The sequence below is a fragment of the Halichoeres trimaculatus genome, unplaced genomic scaffold (genome assembly GCF_033239565.1).
Source record: "Halichoeres trimaculatus isolate MK-OKI-2021-1 unplaced genomic scaffold, fHalTri1.1 fHalTri1_scaffold_16, whole genome shotgun sequence".
NCBI classification, from domain to species: Eukaryota; Metazoa; Chordata; class Actinopteri; order Labriformes; family Labridae; genus Halichoeres; species Halichoeres trimaculatus.
In genome coordinates, this window is record NW_027437194.1 from 17,033,760 (window position 1) to 17,060,335 (window position 26,576).

The window sequence follows — 26,576 nt, forward strand, 5'->3', positions numbered from 1 at the left end:
AATATTAAATTTATGGCTGATTGCTAACCAGTCACAAGAAATAACAGTGAGAAAAGAAACAACACAGAAACGGTGAGGAGACTTAAAAGACAAAATTAGCTGAATCTGCAACTGAGGAAAGGCGGTAGACAACAGTGCAACAGTGTCGAACTAGACTTCAATAAAAAAATATTTTTAAATCAATGAAATCATTTACAACCCAGCATTTAAATAATCTTTACCAGTCAAAACCTAAAAATTAATTAAAATTTTGCCATAGAAATAAGGATAATGTACTTTTCCCCTTACTTTAAAAAAAAAATTTTTTTTTTTATTCGATTAAAAGTGAGCAAACCCAAATAATGAAACTCTTACAATGCAGGACTTGGCCTTCAAAGTAAAAGCATCTTTAATTTATTCAAAAGTTAAATTTTTAGTCAAACACCAATTTTTATGGCACAAGTTCTAATTTTAAAGTGCGCATAGTGATTCGTATATTTAAAAACAGGGATTGTAATATTTTTTAATTGTTTTAGATGGGCACAGTGATGCAAATGCTGTTGCAGAAAAAAAATAATTAACATGTGGAAAGTTCAAATGAGTACAAATGCAAATAATCAAGTAAAAAAGGTCAATAAATGAATAATTTCAGTTATTACGCTAGTGATAATGGACCAACTTCATATGTTCATTTTTAATTCTTAACTGCATATTTAGCTCTAGAGACAAATAATCAGTGTCCTTGAAGCCAGCTAATGCTCTGTTTAACTAATGTTTGGCAACTGCTGGAAGAACTTAGTTTTAAATGCTGCTGAAAAATAGTCTTTCCGAGAGGAGCAGCCCAAAGGTTTAACCATGAAAGTCTGAGATTGTTTCCCTCAAATGTCTCTGCATCACACGTGCTCTCTATTAGCTTCCCCTCTTCATGAGCCGACTCCCACAGTCCTCTCACATCTTCGCCAGTTCCCTGTTCTGTTTATTCAGCGTGCTCACTCTGCTTCAAGGAAATTTCGGGAACACTTGTCCTCTGACCTCCTGAGTCTTTGATAACAGTGCTTTCCATCAATAGTGTCTCTGTCCCCTCTGCCTGCAGCCTGAAGCACTCCCTTTGAGGGTGGATAGCAGCTGACCTCTGTCCAGGATGAGTCTTTGCTGTGAGAGAAAGAAAGAGACACTGTGCATCCTCTCCGTGTGTTTGGGGATGAGAGGAGGGGATTATTTTTCCAGGTGTCTCCCCTGACTCTGGGAATGTGTTTTTTGCCTTGGTGGGAAAAATTGATCCCTTGTCTGTGTGCTGGGTGGGGTGGACTCGTCCCACCCGGTTGCCTCATGCTTCAGGCATGGGGGTTAGAGATCACTGGATTGTTGCTATTTATCACCTGAGATCCCACACTTTAAGACATACTGAGCAAGACACCAAATGTGTTATTTTGCTCAGTCTTTTATATTTGGGACGGATTCTCTCAAAGCCAGTCTGATTAAGTTGCAAATAACCAATTTTGACCCTTTTTTCCCGCTGGTTTAGGTTTTCCAAAGGGTGGAGCTGCTCCTTCATTTGGCAAAGTTACTGCCCCTGTGCAAAAAGGTCCAGACCGCCCTGTCCCACAACCACACCCACAGGACCTCAGCTCTCTGGTGCAGCAGGCAGAGCACATCCCGGCTGGTACTCGCACCCCAATGTGTAACAAATGCAACAGTGTGATCAGGTACAGCACACCAGAAAAACATTGAACCCAGAGCTCCAAGTTTGACTATTGTTCCTCATATCCTCTGTCCCCTTTTCAATCTCACCAGGGGTCCTTTTCTTGTGGCCATGGGCATGTCCTGGCACCCTGAGGAGTTCAACTGTGCTCACTGCCGCTCCTCCCTGATAGACCACGGCTTTGTAGAGGAGAAAGGACAGGTGTACTGTCCTAACTGCTACGAGCAGTTCTTTGCTCCCAGCTGTGCACGCTGCAACCAGAAGATCCTTGGGGTCAGTTTAAGTTCTGTGTTTCCTCTTGGTTTAATGCAAATGTGCAGTTTGAACCTGAGATAGTGAAGAAACAATATTACATTCTGCAAACATAGAAATACAAGTTAGCCATGTATCTGTGAATAGCATGATGCTACTCTGCCAGTATGCCCTCTTCCACAGGAACAAAAATAAACTTAGCAGGTCTTCTTCTGTACTATATCAATAAAAAATTTAGGAAATAATTTCCACCTACTGTTAAGGAGCTTGAATAGACAGCACTGTAGTCCCCTTCAAAATAAAAGCACAGCATATTTTTCTTGATATACTCTTTTTTTTTGCCAGGCAAAGGCCAGTGTCCCACTTAATACTGCTCCACAACCCACTTTTGGGTCCCAACCCACCAGTTGAGAATCACTGTATTTAATGGATAGAATAGATAGGAAAGTCAGCCGCTGTTGTGGTGATCATAGCGAGTTGTAGTTCAAATACTTAATGTCACTTGTCTCCTAAGCTGTGAAAAAAATTAATCCAGTTTTAATTGGCTTAATGACGACAATTGAGAACATCTACAAGCTGTTATTCATATATTTCCATATTAATATTTCTCTGCAGGAGGTCATGAATGCCCTGAAACAAACTTGGCATGTGTCCTGTTTTGTCTGTGCCGCCTGCTATCAGCCAATCAAAGGCAACATGTTCCACATGGAGGATGGACAGCCATACTGTGAACAAGGTACAGATGGCAGCACAGCAGTAGAAACATTAAAAAGAATGAGATACATCCAGACAGAATAACAGTTTTTTTTACTCTTTTGTTCACTTAGACTACTACAGCCTGTTTGGGACAAACTGTCATGGCTGTGACTTCCCCATCGAGGCTGGAGATAAGTTCCTGGAGGCGATGGGATTCACCTGGCATGATACCTGCTTTGTGTGTGCGGTAGGTTCAGGAGGCACAAGGCAAAATCATTGTTTAAAAAATTGAATAGTTTATGTGACTGTTTTCTCAACTTAAAGTGATTCTGTTCAGTTGTTTTTAACAACCTCTGGTTGTAATGTGATAAAACAGCCAGACTGTGGTTGGAGGGCTTCTTAAAGCTGTTCTTGTTTTACATTTAGATAAAAAAAATCAATAATAACATAAAAATAATCAATGTAATACGAGAAAGCACTATGAGAATCAGGACTCGAGAAAAACAGACTTCTTCAACACCAAAGAGCTGTGGGAGGAACTTTTACAAAAAGATAAACAAAAATAAGAGTGCAAACTTTGCAGGTAGAGCTAGAATCTTTACATAGATTACAACTATATCTAACTATTCTACAACAACTTTGCATGGTCATCTGATAGATCACTGTCTCCTTGTTTCTGCGTGAGGGGTAGGAAACTATTTGAATCATCCGTAAGTAGTTAACAGGGATTATCAAATCGTATTTTTGCTTGAAATGCACGTCCAGTGGTAAAACTAAGTGTGCGCAAACAACAAGGCTTTATGTATCCTCCTCTCTCTCCACAGGTGTGCTCTACCAGCCTGGAAGGTCAGCCATTCTTCTCTAAAAAAGACAAAGCTCTGTGCAAGAAGCATGCCCACAGTGTCAATGTCTGACCTGTCTCCATGGATCTGAAGGTGAAAGGGCAACAGTGTCAGTTTACATCAACTAAGTTTAGTAAGATATTTTGCCAATTAAAACTGTTTTTGTATTCTGGTAGAACATTGGGTCAGAGCTTCTACAGCAAGCTTCATTTTGCATCTAATGATTTTTATTTCACATCAGCTTAACAAATGTCGAATATTCAGGAACATCCTGTTTTTTTCAATATCTACAGAAAGGTTCCTTCAAGTGTTTGTGTCAAGGCTTTGGAGTGCTTACTGCAATGACCTACTGAGCCCCACAGAGGTCACGTACAGCATTAGGATGAAAAACTATCATGTGCAGAGAAGAGCTTTTACACCAGTAGTGTAAGTAAAAGAATTGGAAATGAAGACTTTTTAACACTGTGGGGAATATTTATTGAAAGCAAAGATTGCTCAGGCAGTCACTGGGAAATTTTAATACCATTATTTTTTTTTACCATTTGCTCAGATGTAGTTTGTAACTCCTCCCAGTAAATAAAAGCACAAAAATTCATACAGCAGTGTGCAAATTAGACACTGTACATTTCAAACTTTCTTATTATTGCATAACAACTCTATGCAAAAATTAAGTTACATATGTCGTTTATTTGTATATTTTGTTGTAACTTCAGTTCAGGCAGATATAGTTCAAAGGAAACATGAATTTACTTTATTATTCTTATTGTAGGATTTTTGATAAATATAACAAGAATTCAATCATGGTTCATTCTGTGCTGATGTATTCCTCCCCTCTGTTATCGCACATCAGGATGCATAATGTTGCATCCAGGTATGTCATTTTTAATGTGTTATAAAATTTGTTTTATTAACAAAAATGATCTTAATATATATATTTCAGTTTTCTTTGTCTTGCACAGTTTCTTTAGATGAAAAGCTGTATGTATGTTCATACTAATGCAATGGATTTCTCACTGAAAAGCACCAATCTCTTCACTCTCCTTCCAATAAAAGGGTTCAACATTGAATAAAAAAACTCCTGAGTGTAATCTTCAGCTTTTCAACACTATCCCCTCCTTTTACCGCCACGCTTCCTCTTTTTAATACCTTGTTTGTGTTACATCAAATGCACTTTTTATGTGTTTGTCGATACATTGAAAGCATTGCAGCTAACAACTGATGCGTGTAATGTGTGTTGTAAATCTGTATATGTGACAGTAATTATTCTGCAGGCAGGCAGGCAGGCACCAGCATGAGCTAACTCACACATTTACCTGCAGAAGGAGGGGGAAAGTACACAACTCCATAGAGACGAGGGGAAACAATTTACACTGGCAGGGTAGATCATCACGTGGTGCATTCTGTCTTCTTCTCATCAGGAAGCTGCTCATTGCGATTGGCTTTGGGATCCGGTTTCTGCCACGTAAAATGAAGAAAATATAAGAAGTTCAAAAAATGTGGTGGGTCAAAATACTGAGATATTATCTCATATTGACATACTATCTCATTACTATGAAATAGTTTCTCATAAAAATGACTCAGTATCTCATAACTATGGCTTACTGTCTTGTAATTATGATTTAGTATCTCATTTTTATGATGTAATATTTCATTGTAGGGACTTAGTATCTCAATATCATAATTTAGTCCTCATTACTATGACTCTGTATGACAGTATTATGGCTGAGTATCTCACAACAATGACTTAATATTTCCTTATGACTAGGTATCATTAAGTAATGAAGTATGATGAGAAATTATCAGAAAGTTGTGACTGTGGGTCTTATAATTATGAGTTAGTTTCTTATTATAATTTAGTTTCTCATTATTATGAGAAATTATGAGAAATAATCTCATTGTTTGGACTCATGATCTCTTTGTCGTGACTTAGAATTTCAATATAACATAGGTTCCTCATTATTACAACTTTATATATTTTATTATTATAACTCATTATTTAATAAAAAATAGATAATAGGTTATTATGAGATAAGAAGTAATTTATTATATATTCAAGAATTGTAATGATGAGATACTATGTCATCATTATGACTTAGTATCTTAGAATCATGAGATACTTTTCTTTTTCTTTTCTTATATTAATAACTTTAGTGGACAGATCATTTAGTTGGAAGTGAATTTTTAATGTAGGTGTTATTTTGGCTTGAAGCTCTACTTGTATGGTTCAGACTAGTTGACACATACAGTTCTCCTAGACGTCGTAGGGGGGCGCTAGGGGCTGACTCCTCATTTAAGAAGCCTGAAAACAACGCATGGGACACTTTGAAAAGAGTATCCACAAGATAGAGGATCACATGCGAATAAAAGACACCACAGAAAACTTGAAGTAAACACTAACTTTGAAGCTGGTGTTTGGAAACCAGAAGAAGTCGAAGGTAAGATCAGTTTCCCTTCAGATTAATGTCTGTGTGTTTCGGAGCGCAGTTTGAGCCGCGGTTCAGTGTTTTTTATCGCTTTCATAACTGAACCCTGAAGCTGATGCAGTTTGTCTGTGGTGCTTCTCTTTGAGTTATATTGAACTGAAGTGTTGTACTTTGCCGCCTGTGGAGGATTTGATGCTGACAGCAGCTGTGGGCAATCAGCGGGAGACCAAACCGAGTCGTTATCTGCGGAGTGATGATGAGAGCGATGAAGATGCTTATAAGCACCAATTACGGATATATCCGTAATTGGTGCTCTGATCGACGCTTAATGCATCTTAACACCAGATCTGAGGGAGGATAATGCATTAGTACTGCGTTAAGATAAGATGCGGTGTAGAACTGTTCACAAGTCCACTTAGAGCCCTATTGCTTTTTTAAGACTGACACATTTACAGAAGCTCGCTAAAATAATGTCAAAACTGTGGAGCTTGACTTGCAGATACATTTCAATGTTATTGTGTCTTATTCCTTCCTTAAGACAAGTGTTACGTGAAATGTGACTTTCATTTTAAGACTGGTGATAAAGGTCATTATAAAAATAGAAATGTACAGAAGCTCAAAGCAGACATTCATAAAACTTTTTTATTTGTCAGTTTCAGTTGTTTTTTAGTATTTATTTTTAGTTTTCTCTCTCACTATCTAAGTTTGTTTGCCTATCACAGACACTTTAAAAACACAAAATCTTTTCTTGTGAAATAGTGCATTTTTCTGTTGATGTAAACCAGTAGTTTCCAAAGTTGGAGTCTATTTACATCACAAACAAAAGAAAAAAAAAGAAGAAACCCCCCCCCCCCCCCCCCCCCCCCTCTGCAATTTTGGCTGCAAATTTTAATATATTATTTATTATGATAAAAATATCAACAAAATAGTTGTTAAATTAAATTAAAACCATACTACAAGTATATGTTTTCTCTATATTTCTTCGTTGCCCCCAAAGTGAGTAAGCAAGTATAATGACCATATCAGTATAGGAGACACATCAATTCGTACACTGAGATAGGGATGGGTACCGGATTTGGTACATTTATAGGTACCGACTGAATTCTGTCAAAAGTACCAAGTACTGATCCACGTAAAATCAAAAGGTACCATGTTTAGGTACCTAAACACATCCTTGAGACTCTGAGAGAGTGGAAGAGTAGGCATTTTTCCATGCTGGACATGAACACAGCGTTGCAAGGTTATATACTGAAGAATAAGTGTGTTAAATTGAAAAAATGCTATACTTTATTGTTAAACAAAATGATATTTTCTTTACCACATTGACACAAAAAAGTACCGGAAATTGGTACTGTTGAGTATCTGCAACGATTGCCAGATACCGGGCATCGGTAGCGTATCGTTTAAGATGTAAATGGTACCCATCCTTACACTGAGGTGGGTTGTCTGTTTTTAAATTGGCCCTGGTAGTAAATTCTCACAGCAGAGGGTTGCTGGGGGTCTGAAAAGTTTAAGAACCCCTGACGTAAAAAACAAAACATGTTGCTGTTACCCTTTGCCCACACTTGCTGGTTAAGTTAATTTTGTTTCTGTAGTTATTTGTTGCTTTAGCATCTCTGTGGACATAAATGAGGATTACCTTTTCAGTGACAATCACAGGGAAAAACTTAAATAAGCTTGTCATCATGAGACATGTAGTTTCTAAAAAGTATAAATGCATGTTTCCTTAGGGCTTCCATATAAAAACAACCTTTTTCAAGTCTATTCTGAGATTAGTATTACATCCACTGCACATGTAAATGTCTGGCTTTGAGCATAAGACTCCATCACCAGTGGCATGAGGTCAATCACAATATTTGAGTGTTGACTGCCTGAAACAAAACTTCTCTGTACCCTTTGCTCCATCACTGAGCGATGTGAAGCAGAGCTGATGTGTGTGACATTGCTGGGCTCCTGATGTTTGCATCAGGCTGCATCTCATGTTGAGCAATATCAAACATTTAGAGTGACCATACCTGTACTCCTCACCCAGGCCTTGCCCTTGCTACTGCTCTTGGCAGGAGCAGGGCCACCCTGCGTTAAGGCAAAATGATGAGGATGGCATGTGATGACATTGTGGTTAACCAGACTCAAGCTTCAAGTGTTTTTGCTTGTTGGACTCTGACACTGCATACGTGTTTGTTAGAAATACATGTGAGATGATTGAATCCTCAAAGAGCTCTTTATGGAGTCTGATGTTTGCTAATAGTAAAACAGAGGAGTCTAAATCTGGCCAGCACTTGGACTGTCTGCCTGATGAATTGTGTGTGCACCAGTTTTTTTTGTTCCTGCTAATGGACTGTACATGGTTGACTGATACTGCCATGAATAGAAATCTAAAGGAGTGAGTTAACTAAAGTGAGTAATCAGTAAAAAGTTAAAAAAAAAAGCCACTTTTTAAATGCACACCTGCCTCCAAAGACCTCCGAGAACCTATATATACACTCAGTATTGACTCAAGACCTGATCTTTGCAGACCCCGGCCTGAGTCTGGCTTTATCCACCCATCCAAACTTAGCAAGCTGCAACCCCTCACCCCAGTTTCCTCCCTCATAATTACAGGAAATGAGCCCCACCAATCAGAGCAGAGATATTTAGTGCATATTAACATGCTGAATAGGAGCAGTATTTGAGGAGCAGACAGGTAATGACCAAGTATGCTGGTGCAAGGAGGGGGCTGCACGCAGGAGATTTGTTTTTGAGAGGAAAAGGAAAGTAAAGTTTTTACTACATCACCTCACACTCAAGATTTAAGCAACTGTGTGGTAACATGAGCGCAGTGACGGCAGACAGAGTGAAAGGTGGGATGACGGTTTATCAGGACAAACTGTCACTGCTTCAGTCTGAGGAAGGCTTTATTCAATAGCTTTTCCAGCTGCCAGGTTATGAGATTTTTTCAGGATTTCTATAGGTTTCTTCTTCCAAATCATACCCTCTTTCTCTCTTACACGCAAAAACTGAAAGAGGAGCTCATCATCTCACGAGTTTCCACGGGTATGGCTTTCCCATCAGTTGCTCACTTTCTTGTTTCTGCCATTTGTAGTTGCTCTTTTCAGGCGGTCAGTCTCTGTAGTGCATCTCTCATAAAACTACAGATAGCAAGGCAGGTAGAGCTGGTATTTAAAGCACATGGGCTGGTAAACAGGAAGGTGAGTTTGCAAGTAAGTAGGCTGGTGGGTTGGTAAACAAGAGGGTATGTTGGTAGGCGGTCAAAAAGGTAGTTAGCAAGCACAGGTGTTGATAAGAGAGGAGAGAAGTGGGTAGGAAGTCAGGTGGTCAAGGAGGTTAATAAAAGGATGCTGTCATAAAGGTGTGTAGGTAGGAAGGGATGCAAGAATTAAAGTGTACGAATGAGTAAGATAGGTTGACATCATAGACTTTATAATGAGTGGACATAGTTCATGTGACATCAGGCGTGTTTCTGATACAGAGAAATAAAGTAAATTGTTGGCCATACTGGAATTGCTAAGTTAAGAGGTGGGCTTTGAGCCTCCTAACCAACACCAATAGGGTGCCCCCCTGTCAATCAAATGAGCCATGCCTCTGGCTGGGAAAACTTGTGATTTTTGTATCTTATTGGCTTCATTTATCACAGCTGGAGATTGGCTCTTGGATTGGTATTAAAAAAGGTAGTTATGTATGCTAGAAGGTAAGTGTGTAAGGCAGTGTTTCTCAAATTATAGTCCACCATGATCCTAAGTAAATGTGTTTTTTTATGGAACTGTAGTAAATATTTAAGTTAATGGTCCCCTACAGTTTAATAAGTAGAAATTTAATTTGGCAATTTGGTGGAAAGGTTTGTAGATTTGTAAATTCAAAGGCATGTTGGTGTTAGGGATGGGCATTAGGGGTGGGAGAAAAAAATAATGGAATTACGTATGTTTTATTTGACAATATCAAAATTGGGATTCTTTGTCAATTTTTATTTATTTATTTATTTATTTTTTAATCGAAAGTCTTCATTTCAGTCTTTGTTTATAAATTGGATCAGAAAAAAGTTACCACTTTTCTCCAGCAGAGGGTGAAATGTTTCTCTCCGACTCACGTGATGTGCATTTTATGGGAAAATACGGCTCCTGATGTAGTCTGTAGACGTTATCATCATTTAACTTTTTCACTTGGCCTGGTGTTAAAAAAGAAAACTAAAAATCATGAAAATCGTAAAGATCAAAGACTTGCAATTTAAGTTGAATTGCCCCCCTAGAAATCGTAATAGAATCGAATTGCGAGAATAGCAAAATCTCAGCCTTATAAAGCAGGCTAGTAACCTATTGTACAAACTGACAAAGTTTGTTTGTTGTCACGTTTTGAACCGTAGCGCTACGTAACTGTTGATAAATACATTGCCTTGTATCAGGTAAAAAGTTGTCTTGAACAAAGAAAAGTATTGTTAAAAAGAATCTCTATTCATTTGCTGCAAAACAGACATGCACATTGTTAAGAGCCATGTCATCGTGACAGTGTGCGTGCAACCTCAGGCCAAAGGTGTCATAGCAATCCACTTCAAACGGATAGTTCTATCAGCCCCTTTAATCAAATATTCAAGAATCACGACATATCCCTTGTTGGTGGTAAGGTAGTCTGGTAACTAGGCTAGGAAAGGAAGAAAACAGCACAGAGGAAGAGATATAGATAGATGGTAGACAGGCAGATAGGTAGGCAAGTTAGCCAGGTTGATAGGAAGGTAGAAGTGTGCCTAGGTAAGTTTGTGGTTTGATAGGCTGATTTATAGAGCAGGTAGATAAGTAAGCAGAGGTGTAGAAGGTCAGGATCCAGGGCAGATGGGTAGTTTTGTTGGAAGAAGGAAGGAAGGTTGGTCAGAGTTTAGAAGGCAGGTACAAAGCATAAATAGGATGACCACAAGTTATAAGAATCTAGGTCAAGCTGTGATTCCAGTGTTGGGGTGACTAATCTGTGAGAGCCCTTTATTCTGGACCCCCTCTGGCTCCCATCAGCCAGGACGTATGAGCATAATGCAGCCAGTCTTGTTCCACTTAAAAATAATCATCTTCTTACCTCAGGGCTCCACTGGAGATTTAACAATCACTACGGTGACAAGGCCTAGGTAGAAATGCCCCTGGTCACTGTTTCATCTTAAGTCCATCATGATGAGACACAAACTCAAGCAACAGGAATCACTTAAAGCCACGGGCTGCTCTGCTCTCTGCCTGGAAGGTCATCGGCCATGTGAGAGAACGCCGACATCCTGTTATTAGAGAGGGAAAGGAGAAAAATATGAGGTACAGGATGAGTGGGGGGATGATTGAAGATCGAAGAAGAGGAGAGGGGAGGATGAGGGGTATTTTTCCCTGATTGGGTGAAAGTCATGAACTGAGCTTGAATTTTAGTCTCGGATGTTTCAGTTTGAGATGTGGGATATATGAGCTCTTTCTAATAACTGTACTTTTCTCTTTCCAGAGTGAGACGATGGCTGGAGCTCCGGCTGGGTAAAGTGACAGGATCCTTTCCTGATGCTGCATATTTAGATGGTGAGTAGATTAACTTCTCATTTTTATTACAGATCCTTATAAAAAAAATGTGTAAAACTTGCACTTATTGATAAATGTTTGATGTAAAATCTCAAAAATGAAATTGTAAGTTGTTCCACTTGATGTTCCAGATCAATAATATCCTGAAGGAACTGATATCTGAAGCTAAAAGCCCTATTGATCACGTATGATTTTCTTGCACTTGAGATAGTATTTGACAGCACTGATTGTGTGTGTGTGGGTGTGTGTGTGTGTGTGTGTGTGTGTGTTTTGGTATCGTAATGCCGTCTGGGCAGCAATTTGCCTCCAAAGTGGCAGCTAATTGACTTTCTGCTGAGCATGTGGATGTCTGTGTAAAATAACCCACAGTGACGATAATAGAATCCTGTTTTTGTCTCCACTGGAGTATCAGAGCAAACAGAGGCTCAGTCTTGCAAACAGAACTCTGAGATCAACACCCGATAGAGTAAATTTTAGTAACTTTGAGAAGCTTTAATTTCACTGCACCGACCAAAGAAGGGCTGGGAATTTCAACATAATTTGAATACATCATTATTTTGATGAATGCCACAGCTTTTTGTGCAGCATTTTTTGTTTTGCATAAATGTACCCCAGCATGGTGTTGAGACATTAGCACATACAGCACAATGATTCATTGTGAGACCTAGTATGTGTCAAGACACAGATATATTCTCCCTCCCTTAATTCCAACAGTGAGCGTTCATTTAATAAGCATTCCTTTTACATTGAGCCATGAACTTGCCACTACAGGACCAATCATAAACAGCAGAATATGCTGACACAGCTCAAACACAGAGCCTGGGTGTGTGGTCGGGAGCCGGCCACATGCAGAGCTCTGAAACAGAGACAGAACAGAGTCACTGACGATGAGAGACTTAGTCAGGACTTTATGTATCTGTAGTTCTTCTGTATTTGACAGGGACCTGCTGGAAAGACAGTAAAGAAGACTCTGCTTCAAGTTGAAAAGTGACTCACAAAAGTGAAGAATGTTAAGAATCTGAGTGTTAAAGTTCACACTGTATCGCCATGTGTAGCTGGATCCGAGCAAATAAAAACCAGCTGCATGTGACCTCATGTGTGTGTCTTTGAGTAAGAAAAAACATTAAACTTATTCATTTTATGAATTTAATCTCTGTATTTGAAATTTATCACACTAACAGGGTTTTAAACCTTGACACCAACAAACAAAAACATCACACCATGTCAATACCTAAACTCATTAGATTCCTTACAGGAGTTTTTAAAGCCATCTTGAGTTTTTCTGGTGTTCTGACACGTGTCCTCTGACATCCAATAAAAATGATCATATTACTCACAGCTCAGTGGTTCATTTTCCTTTTGTTTTCACAGTTGGTTCAATGTCTCCAGCAAAATTTATTGTTAAAAAAACCCCAAGACAAATTATCCAATAAGGGTTAAATTATGTCCCAGTCAAAAAACATTTTGCATGATCCAATCCCATACAAAGCAGACTAACATCACCACCTGTTCAGGCCCACCCATACATGATGACCAACTCCACTCCAAATGTGTATCAGATAGGTATAAATAAATGAATGATCCAAACTACAAGTTTAAATTTGTTAATAAATTATATAAAAAAAACTCTTCCAATAAATTTATGACTTCTACAGTCTTAATAATCAACCTGTAAATTAATATTCTGAAACCGTTGAAAATCCCTACAAATGAACATCAACAATGAAGCATAACATTTTTAAATGAATAACTTTATCTGTTTGTCTGTTGTTAGACTGCATAACTTGCAGATGCAGTCTCCGTGATGTCATTCATCTGTTTCCAAGGCAGAGTTTTGAAGCCTAGCTTTGTTTGCGTATAGATGAGGCAAAGAGGGGCCTTTGACCTCTTGCAGACAGCTACCCATGCCCTTATACGGGAAAAACTTGCAATTTGAATTAATTAAAAAATAACAGGTCATTATCTACTTTTTTTAATAATCTTTTTTTTTTGCACCATTGTGTTTACATATTTAGCCTTGCTGAAAATATTGTCCTTTTTTGAATGGGTGTGTATGTGGTTTCCCGTCCTTTCGGAGCCAGCCCCTAGTGGACACTAGATGAACTGCATTTTTAGCACCTCCACATTTGTTTTATTTCTTATGGGATGAGGTTGCCGCTGTATCACCTTCACCAATTGGCCCCCTTTGCAAACCAACTGAATATATCAAACAGTAACATACACAAAAGAGTTTAAGTAAAGGGGTGTTGTTGTAGAGTGTTATGCCACTGTGATAGTGGAAAACAACAGATCTGAGTTCTTCAGTGACTGATTTTTCATCACAGGTGACAAATTTAACCTGATATTCAGCAATTGTCCAGAACCACAAGACTTAGACATTCATGTTATCGATTTCGGTGTCAGTTAAATCTGTCAGTGGTTAGCATACAGAAGTAGTTAAACTGTTTTTTCTCATGCTCACTCTGTCCCTCTGTCTTCCCAACACACACAAAACAACTCAGTGGCCCCCACTTTGCAATTTTCCCATGTCAGCAACTTTCATGATTTGCTAAACTTTGTTGCGAACTGATCTGAGCTCCAGGCTGTGGTTTGAAACAGGTGCATGGATCGATGACAGGTGTCACAATGATAATTAATAAGGATTATCTTGTTTTTATGATCATAAGTAGCCCAAATTGTAAATGTAATTGAAAATTAAACAAAACAACCACACAGCCCTCCCAAATATCAGACATTATGTGTGTCCATTCTCTAACTTAGTGGTTAATTAAGAAGAGAGAAGTCAGCAGGACCACCCAGAACCCCACAATCATCACCTGTTCCAGCTGAAGAAGGGAAACCCGAGATCCAACACTCTTCTTCTTCATGTTAGTTCAGCAGCATACCCAGCTGTGAGTCAGCATGTTATTTGGCTGAAATCATCTTGGCTTGACTTTACAGGAGTACATTTCACTATACTTGCTTTCTTTTCCGAGATTTTTAAAGTTCAAAAGTTGTTACATGTGTATGAAGGAGAGGTTTTGTGTTTCACCACCCTCAGGACCCGTCAGTACCATGTCCCACGAGAGTTGAATCTTTCAGCAGACTAATCTGCAAAGCTTTGTTCTGAAATCTTGCACGTCTGCTCTACTGTAGACCTCTCTCAGCACAGTATCTGATTCTGCAATTGAGCCTCACTCTTGTCTTCAAAATAGCGAGTGACAGGGAGTACCACTCAAACTGGAGAAACAGATGAAATCAATTTCTGACTGGTTGGTGTGATTTACCCGTCGCCCGGCTCTGTGATTCTGATGACAGATTGTGAAATGGGTTTCATGTGTGCCTTCTTCTTTCTTCTCCTTTGTAGATTTCAGAGAGGGCAGAGGTCACGTGGAGCTGTACCTGAGAGGCCGTATGCAGGGAAATGTGCTGACATCACAACTTTGTATGTTAACTGGATGGAGTCAGAAGTTAGGGAGGATGCTGCAGTGACGGGGACAGAATAAGCTGTGTTTGCAAAGATCACATCAGGTGAGTCAGAGTGTTGTATTTTATCAGTTCAAAGCTAGTCTGGTAATTTATGTCACATTCACATCCTGGAAACACTGGACTACTATTGAGTGCCTTTTGAAAGCAAAAACAGCTTTCTAAGTCTTTAAGTGTCTTTGAAACTCAGTAGTAAAGGAATATAGTGTATTTAAAATGACGAGATATTTTAATCTCATTGACCTTAAAATCTCATAGAGTGGATTTGGTCTGGGTGCTCAGATGTTTTTAATTCAAAGAAATCAGCTTTCTCATTGTAGAGAGCTTCTATGATGACTGGGGACATATCACTGGGAATACAGTGTTACAGCTAAACTGATGAATCATGGACAGCACAACAGCTATCTTGAGTGAAGCCAAAATTATATTGTGCATCTTGAGGAATTTTTGCTTTTTTGTGGACAAGGCATGACATGAACCCTTCTTCTCAGCCTGTCGTCTCTAAAATGCACAACAGTTAAATCATGTAGGTACCCATCAAGCTAACATTTTGGCCTTACGTCTTGCCACGGGAGGGTATGGAGGAGCACTGGTTTCAACAGGATTCCAAAATCTTCATATCCTTATTGGAAGACCCCATTGTAAAGCCAATTAACCTATCAAAACGAATGTGTGCCAAATTTACTTGATGCATACACAACTAGTAGGTAAGCAGAAAAGTTGTTATACGATAGAGTGAAAATCTCGTACTGATGTACTGATTGGAGCTGGTAAATCATGATTTTTCCAAGTCATTAAAAGTGGCACTTTAAGATCCCATGTTTAATTTATTTTTCCATTTCAATTTAGTTTTAAGACGCATAATAATGATTGGAAGCAATTCTTACCAATTTTAGTGATAATTTAGTTCTGAATTGGCACAGCGTGCATCAAAACAGGCCAATCAGAAAGTTTTAAAAATGACCACTCCTTGAGAGTGAATGATCAGAATTGGAAAAGTCTTTACCCCAATTTGTTTGAACTGTATTGAGTGACGCTAAAAACAGTTTAGTTCTTAAAAATAAAGCATCAGCTGACACTACAGCACCATCACTTAGTGCTTAATTTAAGGCTGTAAAGCTAAGTATGACACATCAATCGAATCCCTGAGACTGAAATATCTGATGAATTGTACGAGGCTGAAAAGTGTGGAAGTGTGATCTTGATGTAATGAAGCACAATTTGTGTAAAAAGCTAAGCAACTTCTCTATTTGCATTTAGCAACATATTAGAGTCATTTACCTGATTAATGACCAAATAGAATGGATAGAATAGTTATTAAAAACGCTGCAACTTTTCTGCTTTTCACATGTAGCATTATCTTTTAGTAATTTACTCAGTTAATGACAGGTGTCAAATGTTGAATCCAGATACCAATTTTTGGCTGCATGAGTTCAATTTGTGTTGTTTATTGTTTGTTTTCATTAGCAGTTGTTGAGTCCTGTGCTAGCTAACGCTACGCAGTGACTTGTGACATTGATAACGTTGGCAAGATGACTGTTTATGCTAATGGCTACCTATGACAGAAGTTCTTTTCACTCACGATGGGGAACCAAAACATGAATTTCAGATAGCATTGTTTCCACTCATTTGTATGATGCAAATTTAGAGGGCTCAAACAGGCCAGGGCTAAAGGCCAAAGGATGCTAACGTACAGCTGCTACATGCTGAGCCAGCGGCGTATTAACACAATAAAGAAGATGTCTAATGTGATACACCATATCTGGATAGCTTCAAGGAATCCCAAATTATCATTTTTATAAATTAAATTTTGAAAAGCTGAAGAATCTGTTAAAGAAGTCAAAAGTGACTCAAACAGTAGCGCTGCTACAGTGACCTCACTGTGTTTTTAATGCCAACATTCAAGTGAGTGTATTTTCAGCTTCTACTGTAATGTTTGTCTCCTGAGGGCACAATGCTTTAACTGGAAACAACACACACACACACACACACACACACACACACACACAACACATGCACACACACACACACACACACACACACACACACACACACACACACACACACACACACACACACACACACACACACACACACACACACACACACACACACGGTGCTCCATCACATGGTGATCCCTGTCAGGTTCTGGCATTAGTTGCAGGATTAGTCAGCCAGCCAAAACAGGTGACAGGTGACAAACTCATGTCAACACTTCGTGAAGAGGACTTAAACACGGGATTAACTGAATTAGTCCTGCAAACAAAAGGTGCGTCATGTTACTGCAGGGTGCATGTCAGTCTGCAGTAGTCGTATTTGCTGTTTATATGTCTGTCTGTCATGTTCCTGGCTTCAGCTTGTGACAGCTGCTGTTCTTTGTCCAAACAGTTTGGCTCTAGTTGTCATGATTTTCCAGACTTTTCTCTGTGACATTTTGAATATTTGCTGCGTTTACTTTTGTACGGCTCTGCTGCAGAATATACAGATATAATTTGTCATCTTTGGAGCTCTAATGGGTGTCTCCTGTTACCTCAAAAATATCACACTGCAGATGCTTAAACCTGCTTCATGGCTATGAATACTCCCTTATGTAAAGGCCAATATCACCCATCTGGCATTGTTTCAACTGCATTGAAGGTACTTGAACTATTTGTCTGTTATACAGGGCTTAGGTTACAGACTTCCTTTAAAAAATTAGTAAAGCTTGTAGAGGGTTGTGCTTTAAGTGACTTAAAAATGAATCCTAAATGGGATGTGTGAAAGCCATGCAAGACAGATTTCTACTTTTCAAATCAACTTTCAAGGAGGAAAACAGGTTAGCCACACCAATCACTCATTATTCCCTCGTCTTCGGTCACAGTCTTTGGTCCAGTGTGAGAAGACATCACCTTCTCTCCCTGTCTTTCCAATCTCCTCTCTCTTCTGTGGCTCTGGGAGCTCTACGTAGAGGACAAGGTGGGATCAGGTTACAACAAAAAGAAAGCAGGCGGTGAGCAGCAGCTAGCTAACCTGCTGCTGCCTGGATTGTTATTGCAGGTGTTCCAGAGCAGTCACAGCTGTGAATTACACCGACGCAGCAGCATGCAGCACACAGCACACAGCACACAGCACACAGCACACAGCACACAGCACACAGCACACAGCACACAGCACACAGCACACGTGGAGCTGCAGTTCAGACACACATGAATGGCCTTGTACAAGTGCATGTTGTTATGCCAGAATACACAGATTAGGATTTAAGGATCAGAAGATAGTTCAAATGGATGCTTTCTTTCTGTTACAGAATCTTTTGGTTGATTGTTTTATTTGCTTCAGTTTTTGTTTTGTTTTGTTTAGTTTTAAGAAGTTTTAGTTGGTTTAATACAGCTAGTCCAGTTCACCAGTTATTTTTGTAGAGAATTTTAAAAGTACAGGCTAAAAAAATCTTTCAAGTGCTCTGTTAAATGCTATATGACTGTCAGATGATACCGGGTTGTCATCAGCATATGTTTTGAGTCTAAATTCAGAATTTACATTGACCCCCAGCTTTTTTTTCCCTGAAACATTAACAACCCAACAAATTTCACTGTTGTATTTATAGAGCCCATATTATTTTTCTTCATTTTATCAGAATATTCAGAGTGAGTCCTCGTTTCCACCTCTGTACGTGGATTCCTCTAGGAATCTTTTTGACACCCAATGTGCCTTAAAAACTTTTCAACAACAAAATATCAGCTGCTTTATACACCAGTCCCTAAGCACATAAAAGAAATGGGAGGTGTCAGGTAAGGGTGATGATGACATCAGCTCTGACAACCAGTTACAAAACAACCATTGCCCTTTAAGGCATCAATTGAAATACTTTAAAACTTACAATTTTAACCCGAGAGTGTTATTGAGGACAAAACATGACTTTTTTCATTTTGGCATTTTTCAAAATTTTCAATCTTGTAGTCTTTGCACATGCTACCAAACAAAGTCCCTTGCTCAATAAAGGGTAAACAATAAACCATCACGGTCAGAACTGTGAAAACATCAGGTTTGTTCTACCTCCTGGAAAGTCATGGTTTTAAAGAAACAACATGTTTTGTCAAATGATGCCTCAGCAAAAGGATAATCAGGAAGTAGCTATCACTGAAGTAATTCTTCAAACCACTTCAAATCTGTGGCTTTAAAAACAGCCCTGTATCACAAGCTGGTCTCTGTTTTAGAGCCCACTTCCTTACATTTTATGAGGTGTGTGTCCACATTTGTGTCAGCGAACAGCTGTTCCCCCTTGCCTTCACCTGCGTAACACAGCTTTGAACAAAACAACAGTAGTACGTTTGTATTTCTTGTAAAAGTTAAGTTTAATTGAAGATCACCCAGGCTGTGAGCACCCGATGTGAAAGATAAGTGACTTTTGTCTCAAGTGCCCACAGCTTGTGGCTTTATTGCTTTCCTGACTCGAGTCTGAGCAGCTTGTGTGAAGCAGTTTCTCAACAATGAAGATCTGTTTTCTGCTCCTGGACACAAAGTGGTTGAGATGGTGGGTGTCCTCCACCTTTAAGAAGCTGTGTTTATTTTACTTTTTGAAAGTGCTGCAAATGAAGCGGTTGGTAACCTTGGGTGGACTGGTCCATGTTTGTGGGTGAAATGGGGGAAGGGGGGCAAAGGAGGGAGCTGAGAGAGAGAAACCTCAAATGTGAAAAAGACTGGAACTCCAAGGGTTTTCAAAACAGAGCGCAAAGATTTCATTACACATACCTGGACAACTGAGGGCATGGAAAAACCCCTCCCTGCATGCACACATGTCCACTCACACACAGACACACAGATACACCCACTGAACAGCTGGGTTGGTCTGAGAAATAATAAGAATAATGTAAACTAAATAAAGCAGAGACGACTCCCAGCCCACGGAGCCAACACGTGTTAGCTTCAGAAATATGCAGAAACCCGGTCATCAATCACAGACGGGCGGCCCTCAGTCTCGCTGACAGGCTCCGACAGATTGAGGGCAGAGATTTTTGGGCTGGTGGCGGCTTTGTTTCCAGACTTTTTTGAGTGATGTTTAGTTGGGACTCATCCAGGCCGGTCAGGACTGACTGGCGATGAGGCGTCACTTCAAACAGGCATCACACTGCAGAAAAGCTAATGCTCTCCACTTGTCAATACGGCTTTTGGAAGTGTTCTTAATGTTCTCCGCTGTGTTGTTTTATTAGGTTTCAATGTTGGTGTAAGCTGTGGATCATGAAAACCATCCCTGTGTGTGTGTGTGTGTGAGTTGTGGGAATATCCTCGCCATGGCTCAACAGTCTACTGGTTACAGTATAACTGGAGGCATTAAATTGGCCTAAACCAAGCTAAACATAGCAAGCGGGAGACAGACAGTCCTGAGGGGCCAAGCTGGAGTTTAGTCCCTAAAATTGAACTTTCAGCAGAGTTCAGAAGGACGAGGAGGGATTCAGGGATGTTGGGATAGAAACAGGGTAGGGGGGACTCCTTTACAAAGACAAAGCCCTCAGGGGTTCTGCTCTGAAATCTAACTTTGTCTGGGTAAACATGTCTGGAATGACACGTGTGTGTGGGTCAGTTTTCCTACATGGAAACCTATGCTGGTGTATGTATCTGGAAAAGTGAAGATAGAGGATGGTTCATCTGGCGGCTCTTAACTGGCTGGTAAAGCAACTCAAAAGGGGGTTTTGGTCTTGAGATTACTTTCAGATTTTCTTCCGTAGCTGCCTTCTTTTAGACGTTACTAATTGGCTCCTTTTGAAACAAGTCTGATTAAATAAAATCAGCACAGAAAGCAAGTAAATTTGTGTTTTGTAGATTTTTTTGTTGGAACAATTCTTCTTTGAAATAAATCTAAGGCCCTGTTTACACGACAGAGTTTCATCCAAAAACTTGAAAAACGCAGTAAAAAAATCTGCATTTACATGGAAACGCGAGGGACTGAAAACGCTGTAGTTAGCATGCCAGGTCTGTAGGTGGCGCCATAACTGTCATGTCTAGAAGCCGCTTTAGGGAGATCTCCACTGAAGTAGAGTTGGGCCGATCATCTGGTGTATTGGTGAATACTAAGTGCAGAAGTGGAGCAACAGAAGCACATTTTGTTGGAAGACAGGCAGCAGATTCAGCAGACTGAGCAGCAGAAGCACAACATGGTAGTTCACGACGATCGTAACAAAGGTAGTACTGCTGTCCTGCAGTATGCACCCGCGAAGCGGAGCATGATGTCAGCATTTCCACTGAAAATGCTGGCTCACTGTTGACATGGCAACGGTGTCGGAAGCGTTTCAGAAAAATTACTCTCTGGAAGCAGTTTTCAAAAGTTTTTGTTTTAGGTCGGCTGAAACGCCATTTCCGTGTAAATGCAAGGCCAAAATGCAACAAAACTTTTGCACTTCACCCTAGAACCATTGTCCTGTAAACGGCCCTTTATACCACTATAAAGCCTGTTTATTTCTCTTTTAATTGGTGTCACATTTGTAGGGAACATCATTTGTGGGAAGAATGGCTGAGCTGAGTTTGCGGGTTGCGCCCATGAGAAATTTGCCAAATCTTCTCCGCCAATGCCAAACATCTTATTTTGCTGTTGACTCTTGTTTGGTGTCTATGGTGGATTGAAGTAGTTTGAAGAAACAGGACGCAATTTAACGATTCAGAAACCTGATTGTTAGCAAGTAGAAACTTAAAGCGAGTCAACAGGAACTTTCATTTTGATTATTTTTGGATTCATTATGTTTTGAGTTAGCACTGAGAAGGAAAATGTCAACCACATTTTTCCTAAACTTATAAATCAGACCCCTTGAAGATGAAGAAGATACAGTTTTTGAAGTTTCGGCGATGTCTTGTTCCAGCTGATGCTACAGAAACCGAAGGAGGCTGTACATCTCTCGTCCACAGAGACAAGTTAATACTGTGGCTACAGTACAAACAGAGTTCATCATCGTCATAATGTCCCAAACCCCCCTGTGAGCCGAATGAATGTCTCACTGCATCCAATCGTTTCTTCACCCGCTGTCTGTCTTTATTAGACACAGGGAGGCGAGACAGCTGCGCCTGCTCTTCATCTCTGTGTTCTGTGCTGGGATGCATATGTGACTTTGAGATAGATCTGGCATAACAAATGAATGTGATGTGGCTTGTTTGAGTGAGTGTGCTATCTCCCAGCTCCTCTCTCTGATCTTGACATTGGACCTGAAAGGCCTATCATCACCGAAAAATGTGGCAGGGCTTTGATCACTGAGATTAACGGGGAAGCTGCAGGGTCAAAAAATGAAAACATGGCATCTTGATCTGGTGCCAAATAAGGAGTACAACTGAACACACAGAATGCATTAACAAGACAGCAGCTTGTAAACACGCTCTGACAACTGCAAAAAATTGCTTCCAGCACTTAAATGTCTTTTTTAATGCAAGGATGCACTTTCTTTCTAGGAAACACAAAGAACAAATTAGCACCCGTGACTTCAACATGAAGGCCAAAAGCCACAGACAACTGTCATAAACAAACACGCTCCGTAATGAGTCCGTAATTGCCTGCCATGTCTGTTTACATTCTTTCACACAGAGCCTTCAGATAGCAGCTCAACAGATCACAGGAAAGTCTAAACTGCTGATTAGCATCCGCTTCAAGATGACACACGTACTGCAGAAGATCATCCTGACATTCAGCGACACTTAACCCAGTGAGCTAAGAAGAAGTCAGCATCTATTTACTTGTTTTAATGGCAGGCGTCACTTCATAAAGGTTACACAGTAGACGCCATACGTACCATGGTTTAACCGATTATGATCTACAACCAAGTTTAAGCGATTCCTGTTTATATTTAAGACACAAAAGTGTGTAGAAATGAGGTCTGAAAGTCTTTAATGCCGCTTGGGACTCGTCTTGGAAAAAGAGCAGCTGCCAAATATATCTAGGACACAACTGGAATGGATCAAAGTTAGAAGCATAAAAAGTTTGCCAAGCAGTCGGCTGCAGCATAGCAAGAAACATGATGTGGAATTGTAGTCAGATGATGGTTTTTAAAGGTTTCAAGAGCCACACCTCACACCTCTGAATTTATATTTGTAATCTGAGTTTCTGTATCAGCTGTAGACAGCAGCACAGAAACAGAAAACCTCTCTGGAAACCTGGAGAGTTTGGGAAAACGCTCATCCATCATGAATAGCACGTGATGACATGAGTAACCCTGTGTCCTCTCTTACTCTCTATCTCTCCAGCACACATAAAACACTGTTTGTCCGGCTGCCAGCCCTCAGAAAAAAAAAACCCCAAAACATCTTTTGCTTCTTTGTTGCTTATTTTGATTTCGTGACACAAAGTGAAGGAACCTTGTTTTATTACTCCTAAAGGATGGTTGGAAGCAATGATATAAAGAGATGAGATGTCTATGAGTCATAAAAGTCACACAGTCTCTACAGAAGAGCTTCTATTAGTTAATCTTGTTTTCCATCTCTGACTCTGATCCGTCTTTGAAGATTCGTTCTGTGGCTGTACGCACTGTCCCAACAGGGGATCTAACCTGCAAACTTCTGTTTGTGGGGCAGAAGTGACATCAGGCCACAGCCTCCAAACCACTCAGTGTTTAACATTAAATAGATTTAAAGGTGGATACTGTGTGGTACTCACAACACCATGGGGCTAATGTGCACACATTTTGTAATGAAATTTATATTAAATTCAGAAGATACTCCACTTTCCTCTTTTAAGTCTGACTAGCTGCTCTTCAGATCTGTCCTTTTTAAAATACCAAACAGGCTAACCATGTGAGCCTGAGCAGAGCAGGAGGTTGCGTGATGGTTTTATATCCTCCTATGTGATATTTAATCATTCATATGGATTAGCTATGGCCTGTAGGTAAGGCTTCTTTCTCACATGATTATATTTTTCTTGGTATTACAACTTTTTTTTAATCAGTTCTCCAAATATTACATTTTTTAAACTCTAGTAATGAAATCTAGTTTCAGTCTAACTTCCTTTTTTCTTCTCATGACATGGCAACTTTTTTGCAACTTCAATCTTGTAACATTACTTCTTTTTTTGCTAAGCCTGTGACATTCCGACTTTTGTCGACTTCATTAAAAATAATGTATTTTCTCCAGCTTAACTTTTGTAACATAGAATTTTTTTTACGGCTTTAATCTCATCACATTATAACTTTTTCTTTTACTTTTTTTCACATAAGGTAATGACTTTTTCAATCTAAATCCTGTAACAGCAGCTTTTTCAGTTTTAGTTTTGTGACATGACGTTTGTCGAATTTGATGCTGTTACAAAGCAACTTTGAATTCACTTCATTCTTGTAACATTACAACTTTTCATCGACTTCAATCTTGTTTTGCTACACTTTTCAGCTTTACTTTCAAAATGTTATGAGTTTTGATCTTACTTTTGTCTTGTAACATTTAAACTTTATTCAACCATAGTCTTGTACAGAAAAACTTATTCATGAAATCTTGATCATGGTTTTGATTTTTAGTATGGCCGTAATCCTCTGTTGTATGAAATACAACAATAAATTAATATAAGCAAAGACTAAATTGAACTATATTTGGAAAAAGCAAACATTTTTTAAAGTAAAAATCCTGATTTAAAATCGTTAAACAAAAAATCCCTGTACATCGTTTGAAGTAGACTGTGAGGCTTTCTCTCTTACTTTTCCTTCAGCTGATCTCTCATATTAAGACTGAGTCATGTTAATAATGGTAAACAAAACAAATGAGCAATAGACCCAATGTCCTTTTGCTCCTAATAAGTGCTGATTTTTGAATAGGAGACATTGACTGAACATGAATGAAATCTGCAGTACATGAATACATTTTTTTCTTTATCACTTAAACCTTATCTCATCCAGAGGGTTAGTGTGACTCTTGAAGTGAACTATAAAGTCCTCCTTCAACAAACTTCTCCTGCGACTTCCCTCTTCCTCTCTTTACACATGTACCAGACTTTATCAGCGAGCCCGGTAATCCAGCACAGCTGTCTTACTGTAAATACAATTAACCCTGGTAATTGTGTGATGTTGACTTTGGCTTTTGTACACTTTCTCACTGACTGCCGGTAGCCCGTGATCTCTGAGGATGACATCATGGGTTTCAGGTTGCCCGCTGTGGCTTCGCTTCTCAGGGGGTCCGGGGGAGTCTGAGTGTGGGCCTAGAGAGCTGATCCATGGAGTGAATAGACACTCTCTCATCCTCCTCCTGTAGCTCAGACACAAAACACACACACACACACACACACACACACACACACACACACACACACACACACACACACACACACACACACACACACACACACCTACACACACACACACACACACACACACACACACACACACACACACACACACACACACACACAAAGCAGATTGACCTTTCTACTACCTCGCTCTGAGCCCAGAATGTGTTACTGGCTCAGCTATGGTGTGTTGACAGATGAGGCAGATGTGTGCTGAGGTTAGTTTGTCGGTGTTGTTTTAAAAGTATAAAAGCTGAGTAAAGACAATCATTTAGCTGGAAGGCTATCTGGCAACATGTTTTGTTTGGTAAGAAGCTTGTGATGACAACTGGGAAATACTATTGTGTCTGTTCATGGGTGGTTGTACTTACATTGATAGTTTCCTTCATTATCAGGAGAGGGGGCAAACAAACCCCAGAAAAACAGTGAAATGGACCATATATGAACTGAAATAATTTAAGACTTATGTAATTTGGAAGTATAGATTTGAAAAATTATTCATATTTATCAGGCTGTTTGGTAGTTCATAAGAAAATACCCAAAGTAGGCCTTCATTCTCCGCTAACATTAAGGCTTGCTTGATAAAAAAACAACAAAAAAAAAACAAAGTTGTTGATGAATAAAAGCACTAAATATAGTACAAAAAAAGAGTTATTCTACAATGAAAATAGAAATTCTTGCTAGCCCAAGAAATAATAAAATAAAGAAAAAGGAACATAAAAAATGAATATGCTAAATGCTTTTCATTTTTTAGTGGACTGTATAAAACTTTCACAGTCTCTTAAAGCCCCTTGTCTACTTCACTGGAGCCCATTATAGGCAGGTGGCATATTAAATGAATGAATGAATGAATGAATGAATGAACAAGTATTTTATGTCGGTTACATTATCCAGTACAGAATATGAATTCATTATTGAAAAAGCTGATTCATCCCAACTTTCTTTCTTTGTTATGATGAGGAAAAGAAGTGGCCTTTTTGCCTCTTTTACAGCTACATGATGCTTAGCTGTCAGTCAAGTCAGCCATGTCCTTAAGTTTAAAAACTCCTCCTGACATAAAAAAAGTTTTTGTGTCATGTACACTAATAAATCAATGACTCACAAAAAAACAAAACAAATGGGAATCACAAGAAGGGACATGATATTCCTTGGCCTTTGCAGCCAGCTACAACCGGTCACTCAAGGAACTGCAGTTTTTTTTCATTTCTGCATAGGGATGGGTACTGAATTAGGTACGTTTACAGGTACCCACCAAAATCCATCTGTAGTACTCAGTACCAATTCACATTAAATGAAACAGCACCATGTTTCCATACCGCAACCCATCCTTGTAACTGTGAGTGAGTGGACGAGTAGGTGATTTTCCATGCTGGACATGAACACAGCTTTGCAAGTTTATGTATGGAGGTAAAAATATTCTAAATTGGAAAACTTTGAGTTTTTATTAATAAACAAATTAATATTTATTACCAC

At 39.3% G+C, this 26,576-nt stretch overlaps 2 protein-coding genes across 4 annotated transcripts in view; both read left to right on the forward strand.

Moving 5' to 3' along the window:
• The window catches only part of pdlim5b (PDZ and LIM domain 5b), a 45,549-nt gene extending 41,031 nt beyond the window's left edge, over positions 1-4,518 (forward strand). For 2 of the 3 annotated variants that reach the window (XM_074690886.1, XM_074690887.1), the window contains exons 9-13: positions 1,505-1,685; positions 1,774-1,954; positions 2,549-2,669; positions 2,761-2,876; positions 3,454-4,518. In XM_074690886.1, coding sequence (XP_074546987.1) covers positions 1,505-1,685; positions 1,774-1,954; positions 2,549-2,669; positions 2,761-2,876; positions 3,454-3,543 — 689 coding nt within the window. In that variant the 3' untranslated portion in view covers positions 3,544-4,518. The remainder of the gene's footprint in view (positions 1-1,504; positions 1,686-1,773; positions 1,955-2,548; positions 2,670-2,760; positions 2,877-3,453) is intronic. The other variant, XM_074690888.1, reaches the window with a different exon arrangement.
• A 1,244-nt stretch (positions 4,519-5,762) lies between these two features.
• bmpr1bb (bone morphogenetic protein receptor, type IBb) overlaps positions 5,763-26,576 on the forward strand; it is a 67,750-nt gene continuing 46,936 nt past the window's right edge. Inside the window, exons 1-3 of the mRNA XM_074690879.1 lie at positions 5,763-5,906; positions 11,352-11,422; positions 14,769-14,932. The gene's annotated coding sequence lies outside the window, so the exon portion shown is untranslated. The remainder of the gene's footprint in view (positions 5,907-11,351; positions 11,423-14,768; positions 14,933-26,576) is intronic.